This window comes from Apodemus sylvaticus, chromosome 1, assembly GCF_947179515.1.
Source record: "Apodemus sylvaticus chromosome 1, mApoSyl1.1, whole genome shotgun sequence".
Classification (NCBI taxonomy): Eukaryota; Metazoa; Chordata; class Mammalia; order Rodentia; family Muridae; genus Apodemus; species Apodemus sylvaticus.
In genome coordinates, this window is record NC_067472.1 from 105,006,220 (window position 1) to 105,024,322 (window position 18,103).

The 18,103-nt window shown below is 56.1% G+C and overlaps 1 protein-coding gene across 1 annotated transcript in view; it reads left to right on the top strand.

The window, feature by feature from the left end:
* Arhgef17 (Rho guanine nucleotide exchange factor 17) overlaps positions 1-18,103 on the top strand; it is a 58,302-nt gene continuing 40,199 nt past the window's right edge. Inside the window, exon 1 of the mRNA XM_052157396.1 lies at positions 1-3,610. Within this exon, the coding sequence (XP_052013356.1) occupies positions 437-3,610 (3,174 nt within the window). The 5' untranslated portion in view covers positions 1-436. The remainder of the gene's footprint in view (positions 3,611-18,103) is intronic.

The following is an 18,103-nucleotide window of genomic DNA, read 5'->3' on the forward strand; positions in this document are numbered from 1 at the left end:
AAAAGGGAGCAGAGAGCTAGCTGCTTAGGGGGAGGGAAAGGGAGCCGGAGCGGGAGCTCGAGGGGAGGCAGGCCGGTCGCCGGGCTTGGCAGGCGGACTTTGAGTGCAAGAACCGAGCCTTCCTTAGGCCCCTCGCCCGCAGGACCGCGATGCCCCTGGCCTCTCCCGCAGAGGCTAAGGCTGGGCCTGGGGTCGCCGCAGGGGCGAGGGGGGCCGCCCAGGATGGAACTCCAGCCTCCTGTAGCCGCGGAAACTTGATCTTCGACTGATAAACCTCAGCTCACGTCTCCGCACCGTCCTCCACTGCCGCCGCACGCTGCGGGTGCAGGACCCAGGCTCTCGGACCGCGGCCACTGCGTGCCCTCGGAGTGGGGGTGCAGGGGGGGTTGGCCGCGGCGTCCCGAGGCCAGCCCCCCCGGAGTGACTGCCACCAACCATGGCGGACGGGTCACCTCGGCCCCCGCTTTATCGCAGCGTCTCGTTTAAACTGCTGGAGCGCTGGAGCGGAGGACCGGGGCCGAGGGAGGAGGACGCGGACACCCCTGGGTTGCGGCGCCGAGCTTCGTGCCGGCCAGCCGCGGCAGTCCCGGGCCAGCCCTCCCGGCGCGTGTCCAAGCTGGCGTCGGGGCCCCCGGCCGCCCCCGCGCAGCCGCGCCCGCTCCGCAGCCTCTCGCCATCGGTGCGCCAGCTCTCCCGGCGCTTCGACGCGGCGCGTCTGGACGACGACTCCACTGGTGCCCGGGACTGGGGCTGCTCCTCCGGCACCACAGAAGAAGCAGCGGAAGGCTCTGAGCGTGGGGCCTGGCCCAGCGTCACCGAGATGCGCAAACTCTTCGGCGGCCCGAGCTCCAGACGACCCAGTATGGACTCTGAGGCCCTGGGGTCGACCAGCCCCGACAGAGCTTCGTGGGAGCCCCCAACTCGCGATCCCCGGCAGCCTCCGACGCCACCTCCTCGAACGTGCTTTCCTCTGGCTGGCCTGCGTTCTGCGCGGCCGCTGTCCGGGCCCGGGATCGAGGGGAGGCGACGTCGGCAGCACCAGCAGCAGGAGCGGGCGCAGCGTCCGGCGGATGGTTTACATTCTTGGCATAGCTTCTCCCAACCGCAGGCCGGGGCTCGGGCCTCCTCCTCCTCCTCCTCCATTGCCTCCTCCTATCCTGTCAGCCGCAGCCGGGCTGCTAGTTCTAGCGAGGAGGAAGAGGAGGGACCGCAGCCGCAGCTTGGGCCTCAGAGTCCGGCCTACCTCGGAGGCCACTCTTCGGGCAGTGACGAGGACCCAGATGGTGAGGATGGCCGTCGCTGGAGAGGGAGAGGTCTCCGGCCTGGAAGCTCTCTGTTGGTTCATGGCTGCAGCCAGGACAGTGACGAGCTAAATCCGGGGGGCTTGGGATCAGCGGGGGGTGTCGGGAGCCCCGAACCTCCGACGTCTCCAAGAACCTCAATGGAGGAGTGGGGTATTGGCACACAACCCTGCGTCCCATGTCCCCAAGAGATCTTAAAGCCTATGTCCGACACAGGGGGTGCACCTTTCCGTGTGGCTAAGGTGAGTTTTCCTGCGTACCTGGCCAGCCCTGCTGGCTCCCGAGGTAGTAGTCGATATTCCAGCACTGAGACCCTCAAGGATGATGACTTATGGTCAAGCCGCAGTTCTGTGAGCTGGGGTGTATATCGATCCCCAAGTTTTGGAACTGGAGATGGACTCCTTCTGCGTCCCCAGACTAGGTCCCGCAGTAAGGGATCTGTAGGCACCGCCAGGACGCTGAGGGATGGAGGACTGGAGCTAGATAAGAACCGACAACGCAAGTCCCTATCGAATCCAGATATCGCCTCAGAAACCCTGACGCTGCTCAGTTTCCTGCGTTCAGACCTTTCAGAGCTGCGGGTCCGAAAGCCCAGTGGGGGCCCTGGAAACAGCCCTCTAGATGGCAGAGACTCACCATCAGCAGGTAACCCAATGGAACAATCTGAGTCCACGCTGTCTCAAAGTCCAACATCACCCACCACCCGGCCCACCCTCAAGGACCTGACAGCTACCCTGCGCAGGGCAAAGTCATTCAGCTGCTCAGAAAAGCCCATGGCCCGGCGCCTGCTCCGCACCAGTGCCTTGAAGCCTAGCTCCTCAGAGCTCCTACTGGCAGGTTCTGGGGCAGAGGAGGATCCACTGCCACTCGTGGTCCAGGATCAGTATGTTCAGGAAGCCCGGCAGGTTTTTGAGAAGATTCAGCGTATGGGTGCGCAGCAGGATGATGGAGGTGATGTCTGCCCTAGAAGTCCTGACTGGGCAGGGGCTATGACCCAAGGGCAGCGGTCTCAGGAGGAGCTCTCTGGCCCTGAGTCCAGCCTGACAGATGAGGGCATTGGAGCAGACCCTGAACCTCTTGGTGCTGCCTTCTGCAGCCTAGATCCTGCAGGAGTATGGCGACCCCTTTCCTCAGCTTCAGCACAGACAGACCATCAGCGTGGGGCGGGGACAGAAGACAGCCTGGGTGGGAGGGCCCTTCTGTCTCCTGAGACCCCTCCGACACCGGGTGCCCTCCGCAGGAGACGAAAAGTCCCACCCTTGGGCCCTAATGGAACTGAACTAAGTAATGGGGAGCCGAGTGAGGCCTACAGGTCCCTGAGTGACCCTATCCCACAGCGTCATCGGGCTGCCACCTCTGAGGAGCCCTCAGGGTTCTCTGTGGACAGCAATCTCCTGGGCTCCCTGAACTCTAAGACAGGGCTTCCAGTGACCCCAGCTATGGATGAGGGCCTGACCAGTGGCCACAGTGACTGGTCTGTGGTTAGCGAAGAGAACAAGGACTATCAGGAAGTCATTCAGAGTATCGTTCAGGGGCCTGGTGCCTTGGGGCGTATGGGAGAAGACAGGGTTGCTGGCAAGACCCCCAAGAAGAAATCTCTGAGTGACCCTAGTCGCCGTGGGGAGTTGGCTGGGCCTGGATTTGAGGGCCCAGGAGGGGAGCCCATTCGGGAAGTGGAGCCCATGCTGCCTCCCTCCAGCAGTGAGCCTATCCTTGTAGAGCAGTGGGCAGAGCCAGAAGACCCTGGTCCTGCCAGGGGCAGGGCACAGTCAGAGAGGTCCCTACCTGCCCCACTTGCTTCCTCCACTGCCCACCATGGCTTCCATCTTGACCCCAAGCTGACCAATGTCCCCTCCCCTCGGCTCACCCGTCGAGGCTCCAAGAAGCGCCCAGCCCGGAGCAGTCACCAGGAGCTTCGGAGAGAGGAAGGCCACCAGGACCAGAGTGGTGGCCTCACACAAATTCGGTCCTCCTCTAAACATGTTCGCCACGCCAGTGTGCCAGCCACCTTTACACCTATTGTGGTGCCTGAACCTGCCACGTCCGTGGGACCCACTGTGGCTGTGCCGGAGCCTGTGGGCTTTCCCGTTCGAGGCCATTCCACGTTGCAGGCACCATCACTTGAGGATGTGACTAAACAGTACATGCTGACCCTTCACTCTGGTGATGCTCCTGCTGCAGGTCCTGTGGACCTGCCCTGCCTGCCTCCCTCTGCACCGCCCTCCACTGAGACCAAGCCCTCCGGGACTGTCAGGGCAACTCCAGATGAACCAGCCCCAGCGAGCAAGTGCTGTAGCAAGCCACAAGTGGTAAGTCCTTTGGAAGGAGATGGGGGAGGGTACAGGAGAGCGATGGGCACCAACCTGACAGGAGATTTATGTGAGTACTCAGTAGACAGGTTTCCTGACCAGGCTCCTGCTAACTCAGGACCTAAAGAGGCTTCAGCCAGCGCCAAAGGGTCTGTCTGCCCCAAGGTGTTCCGCTGGTGGTCGCAGGGCTCTTGAGATGTTTCTTGTTTCTGAGATGCCCATGGTTCTCTGTTAGAAATGCACTAGAAGTGTGGATGCAGGGGAGACGTTGAGCCAAGGCTCCGGCCTCAGTGCCTAACTCTGGGCTGATCTCATTTCAGGCCTCTGAGTCTATTCCAAGGCCTGGGAGGCTTAGGGGCCATCCTTACTTTAGGGAGCAGCAGAGGGCTTCAGGGGTCCAACCCCAGTCTTGTTCTAGTTTTCTGACACTGGCCTTTCCTCACCTCCTCATTTATAAAACTGGGTCTGAGGGACGTGGATGACGTAGATCTACCCAGGTGGTATCTCGCAGAACGGGAGCGTCCATGTTAAGTCCCTAGACTTAAGTTAGAGGAGCTTCGAGCTGAAGTTGTTAGGGAAGTGTGGTGACAGACAAGCTTCTGCTGAGGCTCGGTGGCAAAGGCCCCTCAGAGGAACTGAAAGCAGCTCTGGTCCCTGTAGACGGGCTGCCTATGTGGATCTGGGTGGATGCTCTGGCCCCTCATCTGCCTGTTCACCTTCCCACCTCCTTCCTGTTAATCCCAGGCCCCCAGGGCTCATTCCCACTCTCCACGAAGCTCTCCCTTCTCTTCTCTTGCATCAGCTATGCCTGGGTTTTGGCTACGGATTCAGACTGGCTCTAGACAACATCTGCCCGGCATGGGAGAGTTGCAGCTAGCTTTGCCGCTCAGGGATGGCCTGGGGTTATGTCAACTGTGGCCTGCCTCGCTCCCACTGTGTTGCTGACTTCAGAAGCTGGGAAACCCTACACCCCGGACTAATTTGGTCAGTTGGCTTTTTAGAGCTCTTCAGGGCCCTCTAACTCCTTGTCTCTGTTTCTCTCCCCTCCTTTCTGTTTCCCATCCCGGCTCTGCACTTCCGTGTGGAGGAACTAGGGGTGGACAGACAGGGACTTGGTGGCAGGAGGACTTGTGGACCTGACTTTCCCTCTGAGATCCCATTAGTGGAGCCTGAGCACCAGGGCCAGTTCTGTTCTTGGAGGATGGGAGAAGGGAGTCCCAGCTTCCTTTGCCATGTAACAGGGTCCTGTGGGAGTTGAGGGGACCGCCTAGGGAGTCTGGGGGACAGGCACCGAGGCCACGGAGAAAGAGTTTCTTAGGACTTGAGATTCCTCAGCACTCTCCCTTGCTGGGATCTGGGATCTGGGATCTGGGATACGGAGCTGTCCCTCATATACAAGCTTCTCCTTGCCCTCCCTACAAGAGGCTTTCTCTGACACTCAGTCCCCCACTTCTCCAGGCTGAGTTGGATGCTTCCTCTCACCCCTTAGACGAGAGAAGGGCAAGTCTGTAATTAGAAGAGTCAGACTGGAGATCCACAGGACTTTCCAATCCCTGTTCAGTGTGGATCCCTTTCTGTAGAATGGAGATAATGGGCTCTGAGGTGGGTGGTGGTGTGACCATTCCCTCCTTGGGGGGCAGGAGGGAGGACAGACCAGGCTCTGCTGCCTCAGCTTCTTCTCAGTGGCCAGGTTTGGCTTCCTCCTCCCCCACTGCTGTCCAAGCGCTGGTCCCAGGGTCACCTGGTGGACTTTATTAGGCTCAGAAAACATTTGCCAGACCTCATCCCTCACCCCCACATTAAGCCTGGAAGTTCTTCCATCTGCTACCTCGAATCTCTTCTCGCTCTCCTTGTCCTTCTGGCTTCAGAAAGATGGGGAGCAGCTGTCCACTGCCCCCTTCCTGCTGGCTCCTCTTGAGCAGACAATGTTCCCTTGTCTCACGCTTGGGGCTCCAGTCACGATCCCTGCACTGTGGGTGGAGATGAGGTGGTGTGGCCTGGCCTTCAGAATGGGAGGGGACCGGAGGAGTTGTCATGTTCTGCTTCTAGAGTCATGTTCTGCTTCTAGAGTGTAAGCGGATGGAAAGTGCTCAGAGGAGAGGACTGGGTCTCAGGAAGCCCAGACTTGATCTCTAGCAATGGGGCAGCCCTCATGCTCCAGCGTGTCTCTCAGGTTAGAACTTCCCCAAGGCCAAGGCATAAGGAGTCAGGGAGTTCGGGTTCCACCACTGCTTAGCCTCTGACTCTCTCTGGACCTGAGCAGTCAACTTTAGGACTTAGTTTTTTCACCTTTGCACTGAGGAATTGGGAAGCCTGCTCTTTGAGGTTCTGTAGGAGGGGCTCATTCTGCAGCCTGGCTAAAGGAGTGGGGTAGGGGAAGTCAGTGTGACCAGAGGAGAGAGAAAGTCTGCTCTCTGTGTACTGCGAATGCGGGCAGCTCAGCCCGTGGAGCACCAAGGGCCTTCGGGTTTCTCTCATTCCCGGTCTCCGGCTTCTTCCACCTAGGTCCATAGTGAGCACCACGTTGTCCATGGACCACCCTTTGCACCAAGGCATTTCTCTGTTGGACTCCAGAGTATCCTAGATAGTTCATTTCTTCTGTCTGGTGCCCCTTGATACTTGAACCATCTGTAGCCCAGAAACAGGTAGTGACTTGTCTCTGTGAATTGTAGATAGCTGAATTCGTGCGACTCTGGCATACTGAAGAAGCTCTAACACCGGCTGTTGTTGTCCATTGTGAGCCCGTTTTGTGGCAAACACCAATGGTTTCTTGTCATGTGAAAGATCGAGTATTCAGAGTATTGGAGTCTCTCAGAATCCTAGCTTATCAGTGTCTTAAAGAGATTGGATCAAGGGGTTGTTCCCAGTTTCCAAGTGAGACTAGCCTGCCATCTGAGAAGGGGCATAAGTCAGGAACAGGTGGGGCATCACTTACACATTGTATTGTAACAGCCTGAATGTGTTCGTGGTGGTATTTAATTCACCAGGGCCTGGGATTGGGTAGAAAGAATTCTGAGACCCAAAAAGGGAGACTGCTGAGCCCAAGGTCACACCACAAGGCCAGGCAGAGCTGGACCCAAGCCCTGGACCCTCTGGCCTTGTTCCTCTCCCACTCGCCGAGCAGCCCTGGCACCCACCTCAGCCTGCCCAGCGGCCCCTGCCTTCTGCGGGGCAGCCCTTCCCCCCACTTCTGGCTGGCTGGCTCCCCCTTGGCGGGGACTTGTGGAGACAAGTTTCCCTCCTGCCCCTCCTTGGCAAATCTTTACTGTGATTCCCCCTCCCCCCCCCATGGAAACTGCTTCCGTAAGGAGGGGATGAGGTGATAAGGACTTTTGGAATTCTGAGTAGTACCAAATATCTATAATTAAAGTCTTGTCACCCAGCAGGAGGGTGGGGTGGGGGAGGACAGGCAAAGTGTTGTCCTTTTCAGGGCTTGTTCCCTGCCCCCCTTCCTTCCTAGGACCCTGTGGTATTGGAGGAGAAGGGTTGCTCTCCAGGAATGAGCCCACCCGGCAGGGAAGAGCTGGGGGGAGGGACCAGAGTCGAGTGTGACATTTTCCAGCCCAACATTTCTGGAACCAGCTGGATCTGAGCCGCTGCAGCTAATCCTGTCCCCAACCCCCTCTAAGCCCGGTGTAGGGACTTGTCCCTCCTGCTTCCCTTCCTCCCACCAATGGCTGCTGCAGGGGGATGGAGCCATCCTCAGGCAGCCTGGGAGCTGAGGCACTCTTCTGTGAGGGAGCTTAGGAGGGTCGGCTGTGGCCGGGGAGGGGAGGGGAAGGGAGAGGATGCTGGGGAGGGGACCAAGCAGCTTGCATCTTGGAACCTGGGAGAAAGGATGGGTTCTAGGAGGAGGGCATGACAGAGGCCAGGAGGGGGCTTTCCAGGACAAGTTGTTGCAATCCAAGTTTGAATTTAGTATCTGTGCCCTGTATATAATATCCCAAGCACCCAGTTGCTGAGTCAGGCACCATTCTAGTGAAGAGAGATAGCAGTTCCCAAAACAGAGGCCTGCTTTATGGCCCTTCCAGACTGGTAAGGACACATACCTCCAAAGGAGGACACTGTCATAGAACAGAAGGTTCGGGGGAGAAAATAAAACAGGGCCAACAAGTTGAAGATGACAGACTGGGGTTCTATTTTAGACCCTGGGGTCTAGAGAGGCCTGTGAGCGGAGGTGGTAACATCTGAAGCTCAAAAGGAATGAGGGAGGAAGTTCCTTTCTTGGGGTCAGAGATTGGGGTAGAGGCATATTGTGGCAAGAAAGGAACACAGCAGAGGTCCTGAGGAATGGACACTGGGTAGTGTGGGTAGATCTTGTGGGTCATCGGGAAGGCTTGGTGTCTACCTGAAGCGAGAGCTAGTTGGTGTCAGAGGGCTCTGAGTAAGAGAATGACTCAAGATGCTGTGTGGAGCCAGATAGCAGGGTCAAGCATGGAAGCAGTTAAGCCAGACAGAGGGCCACAGAAGTAAGCAATGATGCTAGCTAGCCTGGGCTAGGCAGAGATGTGGAGGGGGTGTTTCCACTGAAGCCCAAGGAATCTAGACATCTAGTACCTAAGAGAATAAGGTGCTACTATCTGGGAGATGTAATGGTGGCACATGCCTTGTATCCCAGCACTCAGAAGGCACAAGCAGGCAGATCTTGCCTGGTCTACATAGTGAGTTCCAGGCTGGACAGGGCTGAATAGTAAGACCCTGTTTCAAAGAAAAACAAAGTAGTGAACCCTACAGCTACTGGAGGGCCATCTGGGGATTCAAATGGCCTGTATGTCAGGAACTGGGGCTCAGAGCTCAGACCCTGGCACTGTCCTTCCGCCTTTGTCCATCCCTGGGAGACCCCAGAGTAGAAGCAGCTGGCGAAGTGGGAGAGGGATCGCCGAGGAAGAGGCCAAGATGACAAAGCTACCTGGTGCCCTCAGGGGCTTACCTCAGAGACTAAGGTTACCTCGGGCCCCAGCGATGCAGGTGGCGGGACCATGTGTGGCAGGTGTGAGACATGAACTGCAGCCACTGTGGCCCCTGACCAGCTCTAACTTGTGTCTCCTGGAACAGGGAGCTTTTGCCAACCACAACAGCCCTGGTGCTCCCATGTAATCCCATTATTAGTGGGATGAGGTGGGTGAGGTGAAGAAGCAGGCTCAAAGCCAGCAGCTTTGCCCAGGGCTCCACGGCTCACGAGGAATCTGGCCCTAGGTGTCCTGCCTTCAGGTCATACACTGGCCTCAGAATTCCCAGTGAGTCAAATTGGCAGAGATGGTGGTGGCAGACCGGGGGAAGGGGGAGCCTGTGTTTCCCAGAAAGACTCGTAACCCTGGCACACTCAATGGGAAGTGTGCCCAGGAAGCCTGGCGCCTTGCTGGCAGGCCCTGAAATGAGGGCCCTGGGTCCTCTGGGAAGCACAAGCTCATCAGCGAGGATGCCTTCCCCCACAGGACTTGATACCCCACCACTTCTCAGGCCTCTGAGGCCTCCTAGGAGTGGACAAAGGCAGACTGCCCCAGTTCATGACGTGCAGGCCGTTTGAACTCCCAGATGGCCCTCCAATAGCTACAGGGTTCACTGAGGTGACCTGGCCGACTGCGGGGAGGTCTGCCCAGGAGACCAGGGATGCATACCTTTGGAGCCACAAGTTCATCCGTGACCCTGAGCCCCTTCGTGATTAAGCTTCCCAGGGATGCTGGGGCTGCAGCAGCTGTGCTGAGCAAGGGCATCTCTTGCAGACTAGGAAGTGCTATCAGACTGGCCATAGACTGCTGAGGGCTTGGCCCCGCCCTAGCTGCTTCCCCTATGTGGCTTTTGATTTCTCCGGCCACCAAAAAGGTCCCACATCTCTTATGTGGGATAGGCCGTGGTGCTCTCAGAGGCCTGTATCCCAAATAGTGATGCTACTGTGCAAGGACATTGGTACTTCTAGCTCGGCTGGGGGAAAAATAGACTTTTTGTTAATTTCTTTAAAGATCTATTTTATTATATGTAAGTACACTGTAGTTGTCTTCAGACACACCATTATGGATGGTTGTATGCCACCATATGGTTGCTGGGATTTGAACTCAGGACCTTCAGAGCAGTCAGTGCTCTTAACCACTGAGCCATCTCTCCAGCCCTGTTACGTTTTTTAAAATGTTTATTTTATGTGTATGTGTTTCTCCTTCATGTATGTATGTATGTATGTGCACCATGTGTATGCCTGATGCCCAAAGAAAGCAGAAGAATGTGTTGGATGCCCTGGAACTGAAGTTATAAATTGTTGTGAATCACCACGTAGGTGCTGGGAACTGAATCCGGGTCCTCTGCAAGCGTATTGAGTGCTCTTAACCACTGAGCCATCTCCCCAGCCCGGATCAGCAGACTTTTAAAACCATCCCTGGGCATGGAGAGGCTGAGGTAGTTGCAGAGGGACTTGAGGAGGGAAAGACAAAGGGAGGCTGCTAGGAATGGTATGTCAGCTTCCTGTTGCTGCAGTAACAGATTATCACAGGTCAGAGGCTTTAAGCAGCATTTTATAGATTCTGAGGTTGGAAGTCACGGAGCTGAAATGTAGGTGCTAAAAGGGCTGTTTCCTTCTTAGGTTTGGAGGAAAATAAGTTCCCTTGCCTCTTCTAGTCATGGGTGGGTACCAGTGCTCCTCAGTGTGAGGCCTCTAACTCAGTCTCAGAGCCGAGGCATAGCATCGTCTCCCCTCCCCCACCTAGACTTCCAGGACTCTTAAGGACTCCTCCTTAAGGACTCTTGGTGATTACATCAGGCCCCTCTGGGTGACTCGGGACCCTTAGTGTCACTTGTAGAGTCCCTCCTATCTTGTAAGACATCATATTCACCAAGGTCCCCTCCAGGAGCCGGCCCCGGGATGTCTCCCGCCTGCTGCATTTGATCCGACTTTCCATGTTTCTTTGTCTTCTACTCATGAAGCCGTCTACACCGAACCTTGGTGGCCGCTGGGGACATGGGAGGTTTGCACGCAGGGAGCTTTCAGGAAAGGTCCTAGTTCCTGAGGCGCATGGGCTCAGAGGAAGGCTGAGCCCGGGCCTGACAGGGCAGGGACAAGTATGTCAGTGACTCCTTTGGGATCAGGCTTGGCCTGTAGAGGTGGCTAGCCTCAAGTTTGTTGACTAGACATCGAAGTGAAACATCTCCCAAGAGGGGCAGTTTGCTGAAGAACTCAGAGCCAGGGAAAGTAGGGGGCTTGGGAGGAGACAGGAGCCATGACTGGGCCAGACTGTCCTCATGGAGGCCAGAGCTGGGAGCTGGGGGACAGACGAAAAAGTGAGAGCTACGTGCTAGAGATGTTGGTTTCATCATGAAGTTAGTATGTGGTTGGAATTGAAACAAGCACTTAGAAATTCCCACAGTGGACCGGATGGGACAAGGTCCTCGCCAGTGTTATATTGCTACTTAGTAATGCACAAGAAATGTTAGTCCTCCAAGCTGGCAGGCTAGCTCAGCAGGTAGAGGTCTAGTCCCCAAGCCCGACAGGCGTGCTTGATCTCTAGGGCTCATTGTAGAAGGAGAGAACCAACTTTTACAGGTTATCCTCTGACCTATAGAGGCGCTGTGTGACACGCATGAACACACGCACACAAATACATAAATGTAATTTTTTTTTCTGAGACGGGGGCTTCTCTGTGTAGCCCTGGCTGTCCTGGAACTCACTCTGTAGACCAGGCTGGCCTCGAACTCAGAAATCCGCCTGCCTCTGCCTACCAAGTGCTGGGATCAAAGGTGTGCGCTACCACTGCCTGGCTGTAATAATTTTTTAAAAAGCAAAAGCAATCTTAATCTTTCCCTTTGTGTCTAAGATACTAGGATATGAGTCTGAGATTCTGTGATTCAGCCATGGAACAGAAGACAAAGTTCTAGACAGGGGACCACAATGCCTCAGTAGCTTCAACATGTGGAGTTGGTGAGGGAAGACAGGGACCAGCCTGCAGGTCTGTGGCCTCCTCTCTCTGGCTCTCTTTTCTTGCCACCAGCCCCGGCTACAATTTGCAGTTGAGCCCCTGAGCTGCAGGCCCAGGGCTCAGGCCTTTCACTTCCTTTTCTGGTCCCAGAGTCCGCGTGCCTGGTAGCCACCTCCACCTTGCACACTGGGTGACATTTAACAATGTTAATATGTTAATATTTAACATTGGACCTAAGCTGTGAGCCTCAGCTTCCTGCTGCATAACATGGAGTTTCTGAGGAATTATGCAGAGAAAAAGATAATGTTCATAAAACCTTCTACCTAGGACTCCGAGGCTAGACCGCTCTCAGAAATGTGGCTGCTTAGCGTGTACTCTGAGTTGTCACTCTCAGAGGCTAGAACCCGTTAGTTAGTTATGAAACACTCTGACCACCACCGTCCCCCCAGAACCCCGACCCCTTATCTTGACTTTGTTGGCTGATTTGAGATTGATGTCCTTTGTCTTGAGATTCTGGAGGGAGGGGGAGGGAGGGAGGAAGGGAGGGAGAGAGAGGCAGGCAGGTCTGGAGCCAGTGGTAAGACTGGAGGACCAACACAAGGGAGCAAGTGCAGGCTTGGTGTCAGTTTCCTGTTTATTGGTTCCCAGGGGGGGTGACAGGCCCTGTTCTCTTCAGTGTGGAGCAGGAGAGAAGGAGGCCATGCTCCTGGCCGCCAGCCAGCCCCAGAGCGGGGCCTCCGGGGACTGCCGAGACCCCATTCCCCCACCCCTGGACAAACATTCAGTTCTTTCCCAGGACGGGGCACTGGAGGTTAAGGAACAGATGTGGAAAGGAAGGGAAGATGAGAAGGACCCTGCCCCCAACCCCCAATAAAAGTCCTGTGGACTCTCTTTCTCGGCTGCTGGTTTTCGTTCTGGTGCGTGGTTGTCCCCCTGGATGGGTGTGTTGAGATGCCAAAGCCTTGACAAACCAGGAGGCCATAAGGAAGAGAAAGAGGAATAGGGCCTTGAGTGCCAGAGTCGCCCATCTGGAAAGACTCTAGACATCAGCTTGGCCTTCTCACCACTCCCTGGCCCTGCTCTTTAAGAAAGTGAAGTCTTGATGCCCTGTGGTAGGGAGGCAGATCGAGGAGTCCTCCTGTGGCCCTGCCACTCCCCCAGCCCAGCTGGTAGATTGCCAGCAGGGAGTTGGGGACAGTCACCAAGAGTTCTGAGGGGAATGATGGGGTTCACTCTCATTTGGGGGAATTGGTCAGAGCCAAGGCAGGAAAAGAAGGCCATTGTGTGTGTCAGAGGCCAACGGAGAACAGCAGTCTCGCATGACCAGTACGTGGAGAGAAGCTGTGCGGGCTGAGGCCGGCTCGAAGGCCCTGGGTGCTGAGTCTCGCCCCTAGGCATTGGCACCATGCAGGATGAGGGACGGAAGGGACACACTGCAGCTTTGCTTTGTGATGGAGCCCAGTGAGGTTCAGACTGGAGGAAGGGGTGACAAGCCTGAGCCGGGGTGCGGGATGTGACAAAGACACTGACAGTGTGTAGAGAGAATGGAGCTCCAGACTGAGTTGGATTTGGGCTCAGAAGCTCTGTGAGAAGCTAGCATGAGGGAGTGGGGCTCCCTCTGGTACGGTACCTGAGTCTGAAAAGGTGGGAGTGGGGCAGGGTGAAGGGTGAGCCATGCCCTCCCAGGAAGAACTCTCTGGAAGGGTAAAGGGCCCAGTTTACCACCCTTGTCCAACTTCAGGCTCCCTGCTGGGTGGAGGAACCTCCCAGGGAGGCTACGCTTCTAGTCGGCTCTTTTGGAAGAGGCCCAATAAGGGCATGGTTTGAGAGCAGGTTGACTTACCCTGTTGGCTCTCATCCAGGCCAAGTCACCCTGCCTCAGTCTTCCTACCTGTCAAGTGGGAATCCCAGCTATGGTTCTTGAATATTCGGGCACTCAAGAGGTGGAGTGGAGTAAGTACTGTGGTGATTAGTAGGCAGCCTGGTAACACTATCCACAGGGGGACCTAAGGTCAGAGCTAAGAACCCTTGTGATATTTGTCTCTCGACTGACCGCAGCAGTGCTGGACTGTGGCCCTTAGGGAGCCTTGGGAGAAAGCTGGGCAGAGACGAAAGGGAGAAGAATGACTCGGGATTGGTGACTGACATGAGCCTGTTTCCCCATCGGATGCCTGTGAGACCCCCCCCCCCCCCCGCAAGCTTCTTGCTGCTCATACGACCCTCTCCTCAGCTCTGGCCTGGACCAGGCACTTCCAGGCCTCTCCCCAAGGCCAGCGGGGGCGTTGCCTGGGGCGGGTGCGGAATTTCCGAGGGAATGGCTAAATTCAGCCCTAGCTAAAAATAGTCCTAGGCCTGGCCCCAAAGCTGGAGGAGCAGGAGGAGGAGGAGGAGGAGGAGGAGGAGGAGGAGGAGGCGGCGGCGGCGGCGGCAGCCTGGGCTGCAGACCAGAGTAATTCCCGACTACCCCCTTGCCCTAAGTCCGTCGTCACCTGGGTCTGTGCCCCTGTGACCTCCCATGCGCCTGCTTCTTTCTCCTTGCTCGCACACACATAGGCCTTCTCTCTTCTGGGGTCCCCCCCCCCCCGAAACCTCTCATGCTGCTCTGATTCCTGAGTCTTGTGCTTATCTCTGTTGAGTTCCCACCTCTGGAGGGGGAAAAGCCTCTGAAGAGTCCCCTTATAGGACTGTGCCCCGCACTTCCTCTGGTATCTGCATCCTGATCTAGGATACATCTCCTGTGCTAGCTGGGCACACGTGGAGCACTCTGGGGTGGGAACCCCTGGATCCCCGAGTTAGCTCTGGCAAGCGGCTACCTGTGCCAAACCCTCCTGTTCCTGCCACACGGTGGAACGTCACTAGATTTATTTATTAAATACATGTGTAGAGAGAGGCCCGAGGAAGCCAGCAGAGCCCTGCCCCAGCCCTCCCTGAAGCCCTCCATACATATGCCAGCCTTGGATTTGCTCTTTGGGGCACCAAGAAGTAGAAGGTGGCACAGAGCTGAAGGGGCATGGTGGCACTCAGACCCCAGGGCTAGAGGTGGTGAGATGCCCTGCTCAGGTCCCGGAGGCCGTGAGTGGTGGGATTTGTAAGCTAGGCTGACAAGGCTGGGGCGTAAGTTCCTTGGGTCCACAGTAACTCTGGGCTCAGGTCAGGGTGTGAATCGTCACAACAGAAACGCTTGTCAAGAGTTAGACACAGGTCTGGCACTTCTGGTTTTTTGTTTGTTTTTTTAATTAATTTTATCTTCAGTTTTATATTCAGGAGATCTAGCGGGTCTCCTGCGGGCCTGGGAAGTGCTCCAACCACTGTGCTTGTTCTGAGCACTGTATCTGTATTTATGCACTGAGACCTCGAGGAGGCGCTGTGGGGAGGAGGGACTGCCACTCTGCCCTGAGGAGCCTTAGCATGGCACTGTGCGCAGCCTGCAGGTTGGGACCGCTGAGTGGCTGATGAGGAGTTCGCTCTAACTGTTCACTGGGTTCCTGGCTTTCAGAACTGCCGTTGCTATGGTGAGCTTCGGACATGGCAAGATGTGTCCACTGGATTCACGGCTGTGGTCCCAGCTCCAGGAACTAGCACACAGCAGTTGCTTGGTGAATAGTAGTGACTGCCTTGCACTGACAGGCTGGTTACAAGCTGCAGAGGGAATCTGTTTCCTGCATCCGTTGAGCCCGGGGACTCTTCTGCTGAAAGAAGAGTCGGAAAGAAGAGTCTTCCACGGAGCAGAGCTGCGTGGTTGGAGCTCCCTGCCGGTGGAGAGCTCCGGCTCTGGAGTTGGGGAAGGTGCTGAGATGGCCAGGAAGGGAGCTGGTAGGCCCAGTGAGGCTGGCTCAGCCCTGCCTGCAGTATCTGGAAAGCAGATCTCTTGGGCCATGGCCGGGGTGACTCAAATGGAGACCAAAAAAACCTTCCATATTTGGATAAAGAGCCCAGAGAGGCCCAGGCTGACTCCCCATCCAGGCCTCCTGCCCTGGCTTCTTCTGGGCCCCCAGCCCTGAGCCCTGTCTCTCAAGGTTTAGTCCTGGGTCTAGGCAACCATGTGCTCCCCTCCCCTCAGTCGTCAGGCTATACTACTTCTGCATGGCCAGGCCGAGGCTATGGGTACCAAATCTGTGCTAGGGCGGGGCATGAAGAGATGAGTCCCAGCAGAAGCCACAGGCTGAGAGCGGACATGTACCAAATCCATTTCCTCACCAGGGGGGGGGGAGGGGAGGTGACGACAGCAGAGTCCCCTCCCCCATCCAACACAAAGCCAGAGATAAACAGCACACGTGTATCATGCACACATCATACACACTTCTTTTATGTCCCCAGCAGGTTTCCATACCCACAACTTGTGCTAGGGTCAGAAGGGAGGACCCATCCTGATTCTTCTCAGACCTTCCTCTGACAGCAGCAGTCTTGGAGTAGATAAGAGTAACCAGATGTCATGTGAACAAGTGACACAGGCAGGCCTTACCCCTCAGGAGGATGCCTACAGAATAATTTGTCTCTATACAGACGCCTCTGAATACCTGGCAGGGTACTGGGCTGGGCACTAGACTCCAGAACCAGGACAGCGGGAGGAGGGCCTCATTCCCATGGGGGAGCCCAGCATGCCTGTCATGATTGGTGGGCTGTCTCACTGCTGACTGCTACCACTCCCAGCTTCTCCCTTTCTCCTGTGTTTGATATGAGATCTCACTATGTAGGCCTGGCTGGCCTGGAACTCTCTAGACCAGGCTAGCCTCAAACGCACAGAGATCTGCTTGTCTCTGCCACCAGAGTGCTGGGATTAAAGTCGTGGGACACCACGTCTGGTTTACTCCTAACTTTTCCAATCAGTCCTGGTAATTAACTCTGAGAACAGCTTTAGGTGAAGCTAGGTAACCTGGGTAGCCATTAAAACCCAGTTTAGCTGCTGTCCACTGGGTTAGCCTGTGGCTACGGCATGAATAAAAAGGGACTCCAGCCCCAAGGAACCTGGGAACTGTGACTCGGGAAGTCAAGGCAGGTGAAGGTTGGGGAGACTAACTTGGGGAAGCAGGGGCCAGAGGGCCTTGCAGGTCAGGGGTACCCAGGCCCTCAGCGGAAGGAACTGAAGGCAGAGAGAGGATGGAGCAGCCCTGGTGTGTTTGGGGGCTGTGAAAGCTCCTGCTCTGGAGAAGAGCTCTGTAGTCCCTCAGAGGCTCGACAGGCAGGCCTGCAGATCTGGACCTGATCCCAGGCCAGTATTCCTTAGTTTTCAAAAAGAACAAAACCCTTTCTCTACTGGAGTCCTGGCACAGACTGTGAGACAGGCCAGCCACTTTGTTGTGTGAAGGGTGTGTCTTACTGCCTGGACCACTCCTCCCCATACTGCCCCAGCACCACTTTAGACTCCACGAGGAAAAACTGCTCGTTAGGGCAGAGGGAATCCCTGATTGGGGTATAGAGAGCAAAACAGTCCTGAACTCAGGTTCAACCAGCCAGGAGCTGTGGGCAGGAAGCATTCTATGGGACTAGTCTCCAGAGGAGCCTGACAGAGTACTTCACTTGTCCCTGGTAAAAAACCCCCTGCCCAGGCCCTCTAGAGCTAGCCTGAGCTAACTTGGCCAGGAGAATAGCCTGTGGGAGGGAGTGATAAAAGAGTCTACCTGCCTCCTACTGCCACCTGCAAAGAAGGCCTTTGCGGGAGGCAGGAGTTGGCAGCAGGCCGCACTTTCAGAGCAGGTTGGCCGCCTTAGTAGAGGTCAGGGGCTAGGCAGTGAGTGACACATTCTCTAGGAGCCCCAGGAATCTTGGCTTCTCTCTCTGAGGTGATTTAGGTGAAGGAAGGACTTTGTCAGAGTTGAGCATATAAATGAAGGTTTCTAGGAACAAGCCTGAGGGCTGACAGACATGCGGCCCTTCAGGGCCTGGCTTTGCTGTGGCCCATACCAGCCTACCTGCTTCCCACACAACCAGGCCCCGACTTCCATAAGAATACTGGATGAGGCTGGATGTAGTGACTTATTCTTGTAATCCCAGGACTCTGAAGGTGGAAACAGAAGGATCAGGAATTCAGGTCATGTTAGCCAGTCATGGAAAGTTTGAGGCCAGCCTAGGCTCTAGAGACCCTGTCTGAAAAAAGGAAAATGCTGGAGACACGTGGCTTCCTTCTTTTTTACATCCTGTTCGCCTTCACTGTGTGACAGGAGTCTGACCTCGCTGTGGTTCAGGGCATGGCGTAGGTACATATAAAATGTGGATAATGACGGCTCCTGTTACAGCGCTGCTGTGAGCGCTGAATGTGATAACGTCTGGCGGCTGGTCTGGGGCTCCAGAGGTGAGCGGGTGAGCCGGAAGCGGGCTGGAAGGGGTGGAGGGCGTGGCCTGGCCTGGCCTGCCTGAGGACAGACCGCAGCGAGGAGAGTGGTGCTTTGAGATGGGGCGCTGACAGTGGCTTAGAGTCATTCAGTAGGATGAGCGGAGTTCCCTATGGAAAGCGTTCAAGTCCCTGATGCAGCTTTTTCTAGGAAAGGGGCTCAGATCGGGTACAGAGCAGGGGTGAGACCCCGCGGCCTTGGTACTCTGCCTAATTCTCACTGGTAGATATCCCACCCTCCCTGTAGCTACCCATTCCTAGCAG